At 42.9% G+C, this 16,978-nt stretch overlaps 1 protein-coding gene across 1 annotated transcript in view; it reads left to right on the top strand.

Annotated features, from left to right (window-relative positions):
* Positions 1-5,939, top strand: part of Fat1 (FAT atypical cadherin 1) — a 118,854-nt gene extending 112,915 nt beyond the window's left edge. The window contains exon 27 of the mRNA XM_028786254.1: positions 4,502-5,939. Coding sequence (XP_028642087.1) covers positions 4,502-5,130 — 629 coding nt within the window. The 3' untranslated portion in view covers positions 5,131-5,939. The remainder of the gene's footprint in view (positions 1-4,501) is intronic.
* Positions 5,940-16,978: the final 11,039 nt, after the last annotated feature.

Consider the following 16,978-nt stretch of genomic DNA (forward strand, 5'->3'; position numbering starts at 1 on the left):
AATGCATTATTGCTTATTAAACCATCAAGAACAAACCAGGATTATTTTTTCCGTTAGCTTCAATTCTAAAAAGTTTTTTTTTTTTTTTTTTGCCAGCTTAAGTGATTTATACTTTGGCCCTTGTAAGTTCAATGCTGTTCAAAAATACATTTAAGAATTTTATCAATAATTTCTTTCATTTTCTAGTTTTTATTATTATTACTATTATTATTGAAACCCCATTCTTGACAACATTCAGACACTTCTGGGAAGTCATTGTCAGATTAGCTACGAAGCTAATTTTTGGGCTGTAGCAGCGGGAAGGAAAGGCTGCCCGGGAACTGTCTGTGTTTTTAATCCCTACACCAGTCAACCATGTTCAGTTATAGACTTCAAGTCTGAGCCACGTCTGCACGAATCATTTCATCGGGAGTTTTCTGTGCCTTTTTAGTAGCTCACCATACACTTAGCAGCTCAAGAGAGCACAGACAGTTCTTGTGTGGCTCTGTAGTCTAGGAGTCCACTGAAGTTCAGATGTCAGTGGAGCTCCTCCCCGGAAGCTCTGAGGGAGGCTTTGGTTTCCTTCTTCCTCCCCTGCCTAGAACTCCCTCACCTTCCTGGTAATTAAGGCCTCTCCTTTCAAGGCTCCTGTTGTTCCCTGTTCAGAACCTGTGGTCAGAATGTCACGCTCCAGGGGCACAGCTGGGACAGCTCCCAGTGACAGGCCATTCCAGTCCCCTCAGCCCACCCAGCTAATGCAGAACGATCCCTCCACCTCTCCCACATGGGAGCCTTAATGACAGCAGGAAGCTTGTCTTGTTATGTTTTCTTCCAGGCACTAGGTTAAATAGTCATTAGATCTCAGGATTAAAATGTACCCAGTTTATGTCGACGTTGGTACTTTAAAATAATATGCAGGTGAAAAAGGAATCTGTACAGCATCTGCAACCTGAGAAATACACGCTAAGCAACAGGGACACAACCAGTCTTGTATTTACGTTGTACATATATCTCCCTAGATTTCCTTATTCTCAGATAATAAACCAGTTTCTTGAACATGTAATCCTTTGTCCAGGAGATGTAAATCTGAATTGTTTTTTTCCCTGATATACTCCATAACTATAATTGGGTAAAATACTTAGCTAAAGCTTTTTCCCTAACTCTTCTGGAAACATAGTTATTTCGTTTGCTTGACTAATAGTGGCAAGCCTATAGCTTGATTTGAAGTGTCCTGAGACCTGTAACTAGCGGGTAAAGTGCAGGGGTCATGCATAATTATCTTGTGGTCTCAAAGCATTCATCTCACAGTCTTATATTAGGGGAGAAATTGCATTGAATTAAAGAATTTTACTTAATGCATTGTTTTCTACTAACTAAGGATTTTCCTAATTGGCTCCTTTTGTGCCTTTTTACAAGCTTCCATAGTGACTGTAATACACCTTGTCAACGCTGTCGTTGACACGGTGAATAAAGAAGGTATAAGTCTCTGTGTTGTGTGTCTGTGGTTTGCAGTGACTGTAAGTGGGTGGTATGCGTCTGCCTATTGTCCTGTTATTGAAATAGTTCGTCCTTCGGGGAGGTTTGGTGGCTTTCATGTGGGGATGTTTATGTTCACAGTGTGAGTGCATTTTGAAAATATTTGTATGCATGTCTTTGCATTACTTGTTTTAAATGTTATAGAATGCTGCTGAAGACTTGGGGGCAGGTTTCCAGCACCAATTTCTGCTTGAGGAGGTCTGTGTTGGGCCCGAGAACTTTCATTTTTAGTAAATGTCCAGTTGATTTGGATCTAGAAATTTCCTGATGTGAAAATCACCGCTTCGGAGTGCTTGGCACACAAGCGTGAAGACCATAGCTCAGATCCCCGGGTGTAAATGAGGTGGTTTAAAGTGCTCTGCTGACAATTCCTACCTTGAAAGGCAGAAGCAGAGAATCCTCAGAGTAAGCTTAAGCTCTGACATGCATATACGCACACGTGCACATGCATATGCCCACACATGCATATACACACACACATATGCACACGCATATGTGCACTCACATGCATACACACACATACACATGTGCACATGAACACATACATATGCACACACATGCATATGCACACACATGTGCACACATATGCACATGCATATGCACTGTACCCCCGCCCCCACCACCTGTGAAAACACAGAAGGACAAGCTGTATTCAAACAGCACTCGCAGTAAACACACATGATTCTGCTGCAAGGACACATCAGCAGGCACCGTTAGGTGAAAGAGGCAAGGTTATCTGCTAGATCTGGAAGAGGGCAAGTGTGACGTCAGTGGTCACAGTTACTAAGGGACTTAGTCTACTTTCTTAAAAGTACTGTGTTTTCACTTTGGCAATCAGAATATTATCTGTATTTTGTCTACCCAATTTTAGTTGAAACAGAATGACATTCCAATATCTTAAATACTGATAAGTTTAAAGAAGCAGAAATGTAAAGTCTCCTCAATGTGATTTCTACTGATTTATCTTCATATCTGAAGTGAATTTAAAGTTGGAAACGCACATAAGTTTAAAGGGTTTTCAAATGCTTAGTGTACAGCAAGGGTTGCCAGTCCTCTTTTATAAAGGAATTCACTATATCACAGTAGATTTGTCAAAGCTACATAAATACTTTCCTTAAATACTCTTTTTATTCATATTTTTGAAACATCTGTCTTTTCCACTTTCATTTAAACTCCTACCAGAAATATCAGTTAGCTATTAATTTGTCAAAAATTACTTCGTTGTCACAGTTTTCAGGGACATTATGGGGTACACAGAAAGCATTACCTCTTGTTTAGAAGAGTGGCCACAGCTCTGCCATGACTAGTCCACTCACAGTGACAATGACTTACCTGCCGGGTCACACTTGACCCACGTTGTCTTGTTGAGTTATGAGAGTAATCTGTTAGCCAGGCCGAGCAGCATCCCATGGTCCTGAGATTTTTCTATCCATTTCCTTGGAGTTGGGGGCCAAAGAAAATGGGAGACTGGGAGAAAGAGTATAGCTGCAGAGTTGATGGGAAGAGGCCATGTCCTAAAGGTAGCTAATTAAGGATCTCACTAAAAGGTTAACAGTGTAAATATAACAGTCAAAGTGAAAGTGAGTAAGGTTTGGCGATATGGTCAACTTCTGGTTGTCTATGAGCATGCCACATCAGTTTCTCTGAACTTATACTTCTGAAGGGTCTCCTGTGCACTAACGTGTGTGCACATTGTGTGTGTGTAGCTCATGTTTTGAGATAGTCCCTTAAGTAACCAATTTATATATATATATATATATCAGTACCTGTAGTTTATAATTTTCCTAAGGCAGTTAGTTCTGTTTCCAGGATTCACAGCAAAGCCCCTGGTTTACCATCGCTCATCTCTCTCTTCGTGCCCTCCTCCCGTTTAGTTTGCGAAACATGAATTTCTCATTTGTGATCTGTAGCGAGAGTGAGGTAAAGACAGCTTGTCCGGCCGCCTGGGCCTTTACAGACCCGTTATATTGTACCGTGTGCTTATCTGGGTTGCCTTTTCAGCCGTTTGTCTATTTTAATTATTGATGTTTTCTTTTCTTTCTACTCTGCCACCCAAAGAATCTTTGGCTGCTCCTGACCTCAGCAAACCAAGAGGTGACTCATGCATGTCAGCTGTCCATTAATACTCACTAAAAGTCATTGGTTAAGCCCGACCAATGATGGCGTGCTTCACTGGGGTGCTTGATGCTACCGCAGTAACCAAGCCTATTGTTCTGCACTGCCTAACCTTCTCTCGGCTCTCACAGAATCTTTAAAAACCCCACGAAGAGAAAAAAGAAACTCCTACCCTTAAGTTAGGCCTTGGTTTTCTTAAAAAAAAAAAAAAAAAAAGGTGGCATTTTCATACTGTCCAGAATGATCCTCGGTTTTTTATGTTTTTTAGTACTTATTTGATTATATTTTGTTTGATTTAGGGACATGGTTTGATGCATACATAGCCTGTATTAAAATAATTCATTGTTTTATTCGTGGCTAATAAAAATCAATATAACTATTAATGCTACCTTTACTACTGAATTTAACATGTTAAAAGCTATTTTTATTATTTTTAGATTTGCCCTTAATTAGTATTTTCGGATGACAGGCAGCACAAAGCCCAATGATGTTTGGAATTTCTCCCAGTAGAGACCTTCTGTTTGAAAGCCCCTTACTAACTTCCTGTACCGCCTTCCCATGGAGCTGGGTCAGCAGAAGGAAAGTTGAAGCGTGGTTAGGATTGTTTGTTTAAAAAAAAAAAATCTGCATGTGTTTAAAATGGTACAGCTGCTTCTGTCGGAACTCTGTTGCCTTGAATGTCAGATATGTACTAAAACCGCAAGTTCACATTCCGGAAATAGTCACTGTGTCGGGGCGGGGTTTGCGGAGTGATGGGCTTGGGAGGAATGCACACATTCTTCTGTGTCTTGTGTCTGATACACTGAGCTCTTTCCCCGAGGCATAGAAGCTAAGAGAAACAAACTGAAATCTTGTTTCCTTTTCTACCAAGGGTACCACTGGGATACATCAGACTGGATGCCAAGCGTTCCTCTGCCAGACATACAAGAGTTCCCCAATTACGAGGTTATTGACGAGCACACGCCCCTCTACTCGGCTGATCCAAATGCCATTGATACTGACTATTACCCTGGGGGTTATGACATTGAAAGTGACTTCCCACCCCCACCAGAGGACTTCCCTGCACCCGATGAACTGCCACCATTGCCTCCAGAATTCAGCGACCAGTTCGAGTCCATACACCCACCCAGAGACATGCCTGCAGCAGGTAGCTTGGGATCTTCCTCCAGGAGTCGGCAGAGGTTCAACCTGAATCAGTACCTGCCCAATTTCTACCCCGTCGATATGTCTGAACCTCAGAAACAAGGCGCTGGCGAGAACAGTCCATGTAGAGAACCCTACACCCCCTACCCTCCGGGGTATCAAAGAAACTTCGAAGCGCCCACCATAGAAAACATGCCCATGTCTGTGTACGCCTCCACGGCTTCCTGCTCCGATGTGTCAGCGTGCTGTGAAGTGGAGTCTGAGGTCATGATGAGCGACTACGAGAGCGGGGACGACGGCCACTTTGAAGAGGTGACGATCCCTCCGCTAGAGTCCCAGCAGCATACGGAAGTGTGACGCTCAAACTCCTCCCCAAAGTGCCTGGACTTTCATGAACCTAGAGATGCTACCCGTGATATCCGCGTTGTTCTTTTGCAGCGGTCTTGCCCCCTTCTCGGCGAGCTGCGGTAGGCGTGGCTGCACGGAGTCACACGCCTCTTGACATGTTAGCCATTTCCAGTGTCCTAACTGACTATAATCGACCGGGTTTTCATCCCCTGTCCCATCCCCAGCATCTTTTCGTATTTAGATTTGTCTCTGTTAAAATGATGAAACAGAAATCAGTCCTGTCGTCTTGTTAGCATGATTCATGTATTTATATAGATCCGATTATTTTAATTTTGCTTTCTTTGTGTAAATTTTATGTACAGATTTGATTTTTTTTTTCCTCCCATAGTTTTAACTAGGTTTTCAGGACGCATTGTGTGTTTGTTTTCTGCTGGATCTGTGTGGTGTTAGTGTCATCGCCTAGCATCTGATTTTCTGATGTAACCAGGGTTTCATGCTGTTCTTTCCCACTCAAGTATGACATTTCATTGACACATTTCGGTCCAGTGTAGCTGTACATATGGGGTGAGGACGACCTGTTACTGGACATGTCTTAAATGGGTTGCTGTATTAGGATAAACATTATAAACATTTTTCATTATTGGAAAGTGTAAAGGGGACCTTCTGCATACCTGTTTAGAACCAAAACCACCACGACACGGTTTTTATAGTGTCTGTATATTTGTGATGCAATGGTCTTGTAAAGGTTTTTACTGAAAACTATCATTAGCCAGCCTTTCTTACTGACAATAAATTATTAATAAAATACTTTAGCTTTACTGCCTGGTTTTTTTACTGCATTTATATTGCTGTTCATGGTTCATCTGTTAAATTGAAATAGGGAGATCGACATATAAGTCCCGTTCCATCCAGTTGACAAAACCAGGCTACGTACGCCATACTTACATATGTAGCCACTAGGTGGCAGTAGATAGCCAATAAATGTTTTAATGAGCATCTGGCTGTTCCTTAAGCCCTATCCCAGCTTCCCTAGTGCCAGGATTATAGTTACCTAAAAACATGCCCAGTTGTAAAGCACATGGGTTATAATTGTGTGTTTGTATGCACACGCAAAGCATGCACATGTTTACAGTCATACAGTTTAAAATAGAAAACTGACATACATAAAACTATCCATCTGTGACATAAAACCTTTCAGCATTCTCCTTTTGAGTTTTCAAAGTACCATATTGTGCCTTTTAGCACTGTACACTATTGAAGGACAGCATTTTGTTACCGTTACTTAGTGTGCAGTCTTTGGATGAATCCACTTAGTTAGGATTGTACTGGTGTGAAGAGATACTACGACCACAGCAACTCTTAAAGGAAAGCATTTACTTGGGACTGACCTACAGTTTCAGAGGATTAGTCTATTACCGCCTTGGTGAGAAGAAGCATGGTGGCATGCAGGCAGACGTGCTGGAGAAGGAGCTGAGCGTTCTCATCTTGATACATAGGCAGTAGGAGGAGACTGTGCCACACTGGACCTAGCTTGAGGCTTACCCTATGGTGGGAAAAGTGGAGACCGGTAAGATTTATTGAGCTAACTTTGTGGGTGCGTCACTTAAGTGTGGTACACCCAAACTGGCACTTGTACCAAGCCTCCTGCTTGTTCATGTCAAAGGGTAATATCATTTTCCAAATATTCTCCTAAGCAGCTGCAAAGTAGTTCTCTGTCAGAAGTTAGTCATTTGCCTAGCTGCTACTTTGAAGACTTTTTTTATTTCTTTATGGTCCTTTGAGCATTAACCACTTTAAATACTAATTTTTAATTTTTTTTATGTTTCTATTTTTATTTTTTATTTTTTATTTTTTGGTTTTTCGAGACAGGGTTTCTCTGTGTAGTCCTGGCTGTCCTGGAACTCACTCTGTAGACCAGGCTGGCCTCGAACTCAGAAATCCACCTGCCTCTGCCACCCAAGTGCTGGGGTTAAAGGCGTGCGCCACCACTGCCCAGCTAAATATTAATCTTTGCTTCTCTTCAGGACAGTTCTAGAAACGTGGGTCCTTTATTTCGAGGACATTGCTCATGAGGTGAGTTCCAATCGTGTCAAGCTAGAGTTTCACAAGTCTCCTGCTGCAATTTCTTCAGCAGCAGCCTCTCTACTGTGAGGGAGTGGTGACATTTTTTCCCTTCTCTTTCTCTCAGAGAGCAGCCCAGCAGAGGCCAGCAGGGCAATCTCTCCACAATAAACTTCTGCCAGAGAACTTGAGACAATCCTACCTTCCATTCTCCTATTGAAAAAAATGTTTGTTCAAGAAAATTTATCTCACTGAAAATAAAATCCAGACAGGGAATGAGTCATTTTTGTGACATTAGCTTTAATGTTGATTTCATTTTCAGGAGCTTGTGTAAAAGGTAGGTTTGGGGTTTGTCATCCATGAGACCTCATGGCAAATTATCCTGACGGCCCCCTGCCCCCATCCACTTGGTTTTAGCAAACGGTGCCCTGTGAACTACCTTCGCTGGCTAACAAGAGGGGGAGAAGATATCTGCGGAATTCAGGCTCCCGAGACTAGCTGGGAAGTCTGAAGGTCACCGCGGATGGTTTTCTCTATTGCACATTCATTCTGTGTACTTTCTGATTGCTCTTCAGTAAAGACATTAGGTTCAGTTTCAATTAGTGCACCAGCTGAGCGGAGAGTTGTTCGTCAGAATTTAATTTCCTCACTCGGAGTTTACAACCTCTGCCGTGAACAGAACGAACTACTTGAATCGAATGAAAATGGAGAGCTTTATTTTTTTCCAGGAAAACCCCCAGACACTTATGAACACTCAGGCACTTAATGCCCCTGTTGTCGTGCTCGGTGGACATATAAGAGGCTACCTTTCCAAATGATGCTAGACCCTGGTGGGAGAAAACATGATCTATTTTATTTCAGTGAAAATGTCATCGGACCCAATACATCTTGCAAAGTGCTAACAGTGTCTGTGTATGCAGACAAGATGATGAATAGAAGCTATTTTTCTACATCATAGCCATTACCCAATTATCTCACGGGGTAAGATGGGATTGCCAAAGTACCTAATGACTATCGCTTCAATTCATTTTAATGTTTATGGGCCCTAACCAATAGTTCTGATGCAAGGAGGCACCTCTCCTGAGCATGTGTTGACCTCCAGTCAAACACTTGGGAGCACAGTTCTTTCTCAAATCCACACTGCTAGCCTACCTGCAAGTCAGAATTGCTGATATATATATGTGGTTTAGTTTTCCTGTTTGGTATTTTTGTTTTTCATTTGATTCTTTTGTTGATTATATATATTCATGTATTGTATCATGTTCTGGTATATGTAGTTTTGATACACATAGTAAAATGTTTGCTTAGTATTCAAACAGATGCCTATTTATCATATCAGTTCACAAATGTGTGTGTGTCTGTGTGTGTGTGTGTCTCTGTGTGTGTCTGTGTGTGTACATGAGAAAAGTACTAAGACCTAGGTGTGGTAGCACAGGACTGTAGTCCTGACATTTGGGAGGTAGAGGCAGGAGAATTATGAGTTCCAGGCCAGTTTGGGCTACATAGCTGAGAGTCAATAAATAGGTAAAACCTAAAATGTATTCTGTTGGTGAATGTCCTATGTTGGTAAACCGAATGAGAAATATCCCCCACGGGCTCATTTATTTGAACACGCAGTCTCCAGTTGGTGGTACTGTTTCCAGAGATTTAGGGAGTGGGGTCTTATTAGAAAAAGTCTATGCCTGGTGGCGAGCTTGGAAACTTTGTAGCCCAGCCTCCCCTTCAGGTCACTCTCTGCTTCCTGTTTGTGGTGGAGCATAGGATCTTTCTTTCGGCTTCCTGCCGTGGCTTCTTGCTGTTATGTCTCTCTGCCATTATGAGTCCTCCCTCTGTAGCCCTAAGCCCCAAATAAACTTTTCCGTCCATATGTTGACTTGGATGTTTTATCACAGCAACAGGAAAGTAACTCATAGCTGCAGTCGTTGTACTGTACATTAGATCTCTAGTACTGCTCAAGCTGTATACATAAAACCGTCTGCCCTTTGACCTTTGACCTCCACCTCATCTCTTCCTCTAGTCTTTCTCTCTAACTTCTCTCAGTTTCTATGTATCTGGGGTTTTCTTATTGGTTTTGTTTGTTCATTTGGTTTTTCTGCAGTTAAGTGAAACCAGGTATACTTCTGTGTCTGACTCTTCTGTCTTAATAGTTTGATGACTTCCAAGTTCATACAGGGATGTCTTAATTAGGGTTTCCATTGCTGCAACAAAACATCATGACCAAAAAGCATGTTGGAGAGGAAAGGTTTATTCAACGTACACTTCCACATTGCTGTTCATTATTGAAAGAAGCCAAGATGGGGACTAAACAGGGTAGGAACCTAGAGATGAGAGCTGGTGCAGAGGCCACGGTGGGGGGGGGGGCACTGCTTACTGACTTGCTCAGCCTGCTCAGCTCATAGAACTCATGACCACCAGCCCAGAGATGGCATCACCCACCCACAATGGGCTGGGTCCTCCTCCATCAATCACTAATGGAGAAAATGTCTTACAGCTGGATCTTATGGAGGCATGTCCCTCAGTTGAAGTTCTTTCCTTTCAGATAGCTCTAGTTAGTGTCAAGCTGACGTAAGACTAGCCAGCACAAGTGTCAGTTGTCAGGGTTTCCTTTTATATAACAAAAAGGAGACAATCTAGCTGTTTGGAAAAATGTTTTAATAAAATGCATGTATTTAGTTTTCAAGCCCAAAGAGTGACAGTATTAAGTAAATGGAGGCACGGGACAATTTAAATGTATCACACAAGCACGCAGGCAGACTTTTCTGCTAAAATCACTACACAGGAAATTTCGAGCCAAAAATCCAGGGGATCCATATTTACGACCTGATGATGAGTTGAGGCTTTAATTTTTAAAGAGATTTATTGATTCTAACTTTTTGATGAGTATTTGCCTGCATGAGTATCTGTCTACCATGTGTGTGCCTACACCCTCAAACGTCAGAAGAGGGCAAGGGTCTTGCAGAACTGGAATCACACATGGTTGTTAGCCACTGTATGGATGATGGAAAGTGAGCATTGGTCCTCTGTAAACATTAATTTTGTAAGAAATAGGGTCTTGGGGTATCAAATTCTTATCAAATTTAACCTTTCTCCAAATTATCAGTCTACTTTCTATAAAGGCAATTTTTACAAATTTGATAATTTGGAATCCTGCATTTTATTGGACTCAAATAATATTCTTAATGCTGCTTTGTAAATTGTGTGTGTATGTGTGTGTGTGCATGTGTGTGCGTGTGTGTGTGTGTGCATTGTTTTCTATACATTATATATTTGAAGGTATATGAAGGTCATAGTATATGAAGGTCAGAGGACAACTTTGTGAAATCAGATCTCTCTCGTTCCACCTTTAGGTGGATCCCTGATGTCAAACTCAGGTCACCAGGCTTGGCCAGCAAGTGCCATTATCTGCTGAGCTACCTTACTGACTCAATATGAAAGAATTTTAAAACCACCAACACCAGGGTTAGTGTTATATCTTGCTAGTTCCCCCACCCCTGCTGAATCTACACCTTATATGAGGAAGACATTGAAAAACACTAAGGTTAAAAACTTGGGCTGGGCAGTGGTGGCTCACGCCTTCAATCCCAGCACTTGAGAGGCAGAGTCAGGCGGATTTCTGAGTTTGAGGCCAGCCTGGTCTACAGAGTGAGTTCCAGGACAGCCAGGACTATATAAAGAAACCCTGTCTTGAAAAACAAAAAAACAAAAGAACAAAAAAACAAAAAAACAAAAAACAAAAAAAAACTTGGTCTTAGGATTCTATTGATGAGTAGTTGAGCATTTGTGGAAGACCTACTTTTCCAGTCTAGAGAGAACTAGGCAGAGGGAATGTCTACCTCTGGAGAGCTCATTGTTTGCAGTGCAGCTGATCAAACACTGACTCTGAGTCAAGTGAACCTTCATCTCAAAAGATGTACAAACACTGATTTCCTCTGTAAAGGCAAACAATGTCTTATTACGCACAGATTCCAGTAAGGGATATTTTGAGTCTCTGTCTCTCTGTCTCTGTCTCTGTCTCTGTCTCTCTCTGTGTGTGTGTGTGTGTGTGTGTGTGTGTGTGTATGTATACAGTCCCCAGATTCCTTTAAGGCATGTTTTGAAGTCTGCATGTTATAACGGCCTGCGCTTAGCTTTCCTTGAGTTGCCTTCTGATACCAAGCACTGACATCCTTTGCGATTGGCTCCAACATACTCTATGAGGATGATACATTTTTCTCTATGACACTTCCAACAGATGTTTATTCCCCCTCCATGTTGGAGACCCTGTCTCAAACTAAACAAAGCCAAACCATTTATACTATTTTTTCCATGACATCAATTTTCACATTATGGTTAGAGCCCAAGGTTCTTTGATACAGAGTTAAATATCTCTGATTTATGAGTTGAAACGTAAACAAACAAACAAACAAACCAGAAGCCTCTTGAGGGAGCAAAGCCTATGGTAGCTAGACGGAAACCCTGCCCAGGTTTCCCCACCTTCCCTGGCTCCTTTTCTACTTGGATGACTAAGATGACCATTTTGTGGATGTTAAAGTTGTCAATGGGTGTAACTCATAAGAATTTGAAATTACTGTGGTTTTTTTTTTCCTTAAATGAGTCGTAAACTTCAGGTCCCTGCAACAAATATCCTCCTTCCTAAAGCTCTTCAAACAATGTTCTCTAGGTTAGTTGACTCTGTTGGGCTTCCTATGGGGTTGCCATACTTTCAGCTCCTTCAGTCCTTCCCCTAACTGTTCCATAGGGGTCCCAGACCTCTGTCCATTGCTTGTCTGTATCTGCGTCTGTCTCAATCAGCTGCTGGTACAGCCTCTCAGAGCTCCCAGAGACTGGGCCACCAACCAAAGACCATATTTGGGCTAGTCGGGTCCCCCACCCCCATTTATATAGCAGAGGGCTGCCTTGTCTGTCCTCAGTCAGAGGATGTACCTAATCCCATAGAGACTTGGTGCACCAAGGAGGAGGGATATTGGAGGAGGAACCCTCTCAGAGGCAAAGGAGAGGGGAATAGAGGAAGAACTCTATGAGGGGCGAAAGGGAGAGGGGCAACATGTGGGATGTAAATAAATAAAAATATTTAAAAGATATTCTCTAAAAGAATGGTGTCATGAGGATTTCTTTCCTAACAGTTTCTTTAACTACACTGATATGGCTGGTGAGATGATTCAGCCAGTGGAAGAGTTTGCTGTTGAGCCTGTAAACCTGAGTTTGACCCCAAAACCTGCACAGTCGAAGGAGAAAGCCTACGCCTTGTCCTCTAACCTTTGCATCTGCAAATACGTAATATTTTCAAATGGACATAGGAAGGGATACAGCACTCATGGGAGGATACCCCTATTGTATTGTCAGTTCCCGCCACTCCAAATACCGGATTCTGAAAATCACAGTTTGTGGTCAAGCATGGTAGTGTGTGCCTGTAATCCTTGCACTATGGATGAAGAGGCAAGAGAACTGAAGCAAATTGCAGGCCAGCTTTATCTCCAAAGTAATTTGGTCTACCAAAGCTACTTCGATAGACCCTGTCTCAAACTAAACAAAGCCAAACCATTTATACTATTTGTTGCACGGTATCAATTTTCACATTGTGGTTATAGCACAAGGTCCAACTTTTAGTTCTTTGATATTGAGTTAAACATCTCTGATTTGTGAGTTGAAGCTTAAAAAGAAAAAAGACTTGGAGGAGCAAAGCCAAAGAGAGCCTGACGCTGACTGACATATCTCTTCACAAGCACAAACTCGGTATGTGAGACTCAGACTGTAAGCTCAAGTCAGATGGCAGGAGGCCCGCTGTCAGCTCTCACCCATGATCCTTTACCAGTTTTAACTCAGACAGTTACGTAAGATTCAGTAAAGTTTACTTTTCTTAGATCTGTCAGACTCATCTTAAAAAAGGAAAAACTTACCAAAGTTAGTGTCAGTGAGATTCTCTTACATCCTCCTGGAGAAGTCTCCTGATTTCAGGTTGTACAGTTGGACTTTTCACCTCTTTTGAATTATTTTTGTTGAGTGTATAAGATAAAGCAGGAATCTGGTTCTCCCGGCATCGTTAAAGGAAGAGAGTGTCTTTTCCCACGTGTCTCATGGTAGATGTACACTTGACAATGGATGTTCTGTTGTATGGTGCCATGGGCAACATAACATTTTATTTATAAACCTCGTGAAAAACACAAGTTCTTCTTGCTAAATCAGGTGAAGACAAAGCAAAAAGAAAAAAAAATACAAAAGCAGAAAACTTCTCCAATGGAAAGCTGTTAGCACATAAAAACTGTTTTCAAGACACCAGAAAAAAAAAAGAAAAAAAAAAGCAAAGTATCACGGCTTTGAGATTCGAGATTCCACTTCACCGAAGTCAGAATAACCAACATCAAGATAACACATACTGGTGATGATTTGGGAAAGAAAAGGTCCCTGGTGCAACCATTATGGTTATTAGTGTGGAACTTCCTCAGCAGCATGAGTCTAGAAGTGTCATGTGACTCAGCTATACCGTTCCTGAATAAATGAAACCCACCTCGGGTTGTTGTTGCTACTGTTTTGTTGTTAGACTCTGTCCCTCTGTGCAGCCCTAACTGTCCTGGCACTCAAACTCAGAGTTTTGAGTCTGCCTCTGCCTCCTGAGTTCAGGGGTTAAAGGTGTGAGCCACCTCTATGCTCAGCCTCTAAAGGCCTGTGTATCCTACCACAGAGATCCATGTACATCCATGTCCATAGCTGCTCCTTGCACAGTAGAAAGGAGATGAAATCACCTTACATGTCCATCAATGGAAGAATGGATAATGGGAATATGGTACATACACACAATATAGCAATTCAACCGTTAAAAGTGTTCACTGTTCTTGCAGAGGAACAGCAAGTGGGCTTGGTTTGGTTCCACCAAAATGGGTTTGGTTCCCAGCCCCCATACAGCAGCTCACAACTGTCTGTAACTCCAGTTCCCGGGCATCTGATGCTTTCTTCTGGCCCCTGCAGCACCAGGTGAAATTATGTATTGTACACTTACATACATGGAGGCAGAATGCTCAAATACGTGCAATTAAAATAAAGAAAGATCTTTTTTAAAAGGAAAATTACAAGAAAATGGATGGAACTAGAAAACATTATGTTAAGGGAGGTGAAGGCTCAGAGAGACAGATGCTGTGTGGCCACATATTCTCTCGGAAGTGGCTCCTAGCTGCTGATTGCTAAGCCTGTTGGGGAGAAAATGTGGGTAGAGGCCAAGGAACTAGAAAATAGTCCACAAGATGGAAAAGACAGGATACTTTAAGGGAGGGTGTCAGGGAAGACGACAGGATGCATGAGATTCTAAAGGAGAAGGGGATTCTGGTGTGAACATGAGCAGCAGCTGACAGGGAAGCAGGGAGATGGGGGAGGGGTGGAGTGTGGGCTGTGGACCAACCAAAGCAAAGCTTACATGTAAATGATACAAGCTTACAAGCTACTTCAAAACAGCCATACGAATAAAAAGAAATCATTCTTAATAAGGATACATTCTCAAAAGTACTAAGTTTTAACTTTGGATGAGGAAGAGGAACATCACGAAATTGTAAAATAGGCAGGTCACTGCAAGCTAAGGTTCCTGAAATTTCGAATAACAAGGCTAGGTGTATTCTGTACTGAAATAACCGTGACAGCTTCCATGGTGTCTAGACCATGGCCTTTTCTATGAACTTTAGCTACAGGATTATAACCACAGTATAAGCAGTATCTGTTGTTTTTACCCCCAGATTTTATATATATATATATATTTATATATGAGACTCCAGCCCAATTATTTGTTCTTAATGGCAAAACTACACCTTAAGGACTTTTCACTTGCTGTGGTGAAACCCTGTCACCACAGCAGTGTCTAGAATGAAGACTATTTGGGGTTTACTGTCCCAGGAGGGTAAGCCCACCACCATCATGGCAGGAAGCATGGCAGCAGGAAAAACGACAGCTGAACAGCAAATGAGGGCTCACCACACGAACCACAACCAGGAAGCAGTAAGAGTGTATTAAAAACCACCACGTGGTGGGGTGGAGAGGTGGCTCAGCGGTTAAGAGCACTGACTGGTCTTCCAGAGGTCCTGAGTTCAATTCCCAGCAACCACATGGTGGCTCACGACCATCTGCTATGGGTGCTGATGAGAGCAATGGCGAATACATAAAATTAAAAAAAAAAATCAATAGCTTTAAAACACGCTCATGTGCACGCACGCGTGCACGAACTCACTCGCGCGCGCGCGCGCACACACACACACACACACACCCACTGTGCATGGCTTGGAAAACTCCAAAGCCTCCTCCCAGTGATACTTCCTCCAGCAAGGCCACACCTCCTAAACCTACCCAAACATTGTCACCAACTGGGGATCAAATATTCAGATGGTCAAGAGTACCGGGAACACGTCATTCAAACCAACATATTGGGGACCCTGATCTTTAGGACTATGAGGAGGTGTCCAGAGTAAAATTCACTGTTCTCATTCTTTCAGCTGGCTTTTCCCATACTTTGCCTCACGTGGTCAGCTTAAAAGTACTAGAGCAGCTGAAGCTCCTCTCCTTGTCCCACTCTGCCCCTGGCCTGGTCCAATCATTCTACCAGTCACCTGGCTCGTTCACCTCATGAGCTGTGTTCACAAATATTAGCTTAGACCACTTTCTCTTTACCCAGTCAACATAACCGGGAACAGAAGTTACTTAGGAGGAGCGGTGGCCTTTGGCTGAGAAACAGTTTCTCAGTGTGATTACAGGGTTTCACGCACAGAGGTACGGAACAATACATTATTAAAAACTGAACCACAGAGGCAGGGGAGAAACCCGGTGGGGTGGGTACTGACATAGCGTGTAAAAAGCCCCTGGCTTGATCTCCAGAACTGCAGAAGGCTGGGCGTGGTGGCATGCGCTAGCAATCCTAGCCCTCAGGGTGCAGAAGCAGGAAGGTCATAAGTTCAAAGTAACCCTTGGCTAGTAGGAAGTTTGAGGTCAGAGATACTTGAGATTCTATCTTACAACAAAACACCCCCGGCCCCCCCCCCCCCCAAACAACAGCAAGGAAGAGCAGAACTATTTTATTATGGGCTTGGTTTTGTTGTTGTTGTTGGTTTTTTGTTTGTTTGTTTGTTTTTGTTTTTTGTTTTTTATTTTTTTGTGAGAGTACATCAATATTAAAGAACCTTTCTACTCACTTTGTAAATTTTCTTTTCAAAACTGACTCAGCTCTCTGGGGCTGAGCTCAGTGGTTGAGTGCCTGAGAAGCACGTGTGAAGCCCTGGGGTTTGATTTGTAGTGCGAACCCACATAAATGACTACAACAAGAAAACACCGCAGAGGCCTGAAGTACCTTGGCGGAGACAGTCCTGCATTCTGGCTGTGTTGGGAGCTCTTCCCAGACCAACTGAAGATAAGGGGAACATCTTTGAGTAAATTTCCAGTCCATAACACGGGAACAATACCCTCATGGACCACTGACTGGGTCCTGCTTCGCTGAAAGAAAAGGACACAGAGTAACACCTCCTGTCTTTGCAGGGAGGAACAAGGGAGGTGAGGCTCTTGGGCCCCTGGTTCAGAAAGTTCCGGGATACTCAGTGGTAGCATTGCTTCTAGGCTCCGCCCCACAGTTACCTGGCAACAGCCAGGTGCGCCTGACTCAAAATAAAAGGGGCTGCTTGCCCCCTCCTCTCTTGCTCTTGCCTTCTTGCTCCTGGCTCTGTCCTTTCATCCCTTACCCCCTATCCCGCAAGTCCCCTCCCCCCACTCCACGTGCTCATGGCCAGACTCTCCCCTCCTTCTCCCCTCCCTCCCTCCCCTCCCTCCCCTCCCT

Source organism: Grammomys surdaster, unplaced genomic scaffold (assembly GCF_004785775.1).
Source record: "Grammomys surdaster isolate TR1022 unplaced genomic scaffold, NIH_TR_1.0 125450, whole genome shotgun sequence".
In the NCBI taxonomy this organism is placed as follows: Eukaryota; Metazoa; Chordata; class Mammalia; order Rodentia; family Muridae; genus Grammomys; species Grammomys surdaster.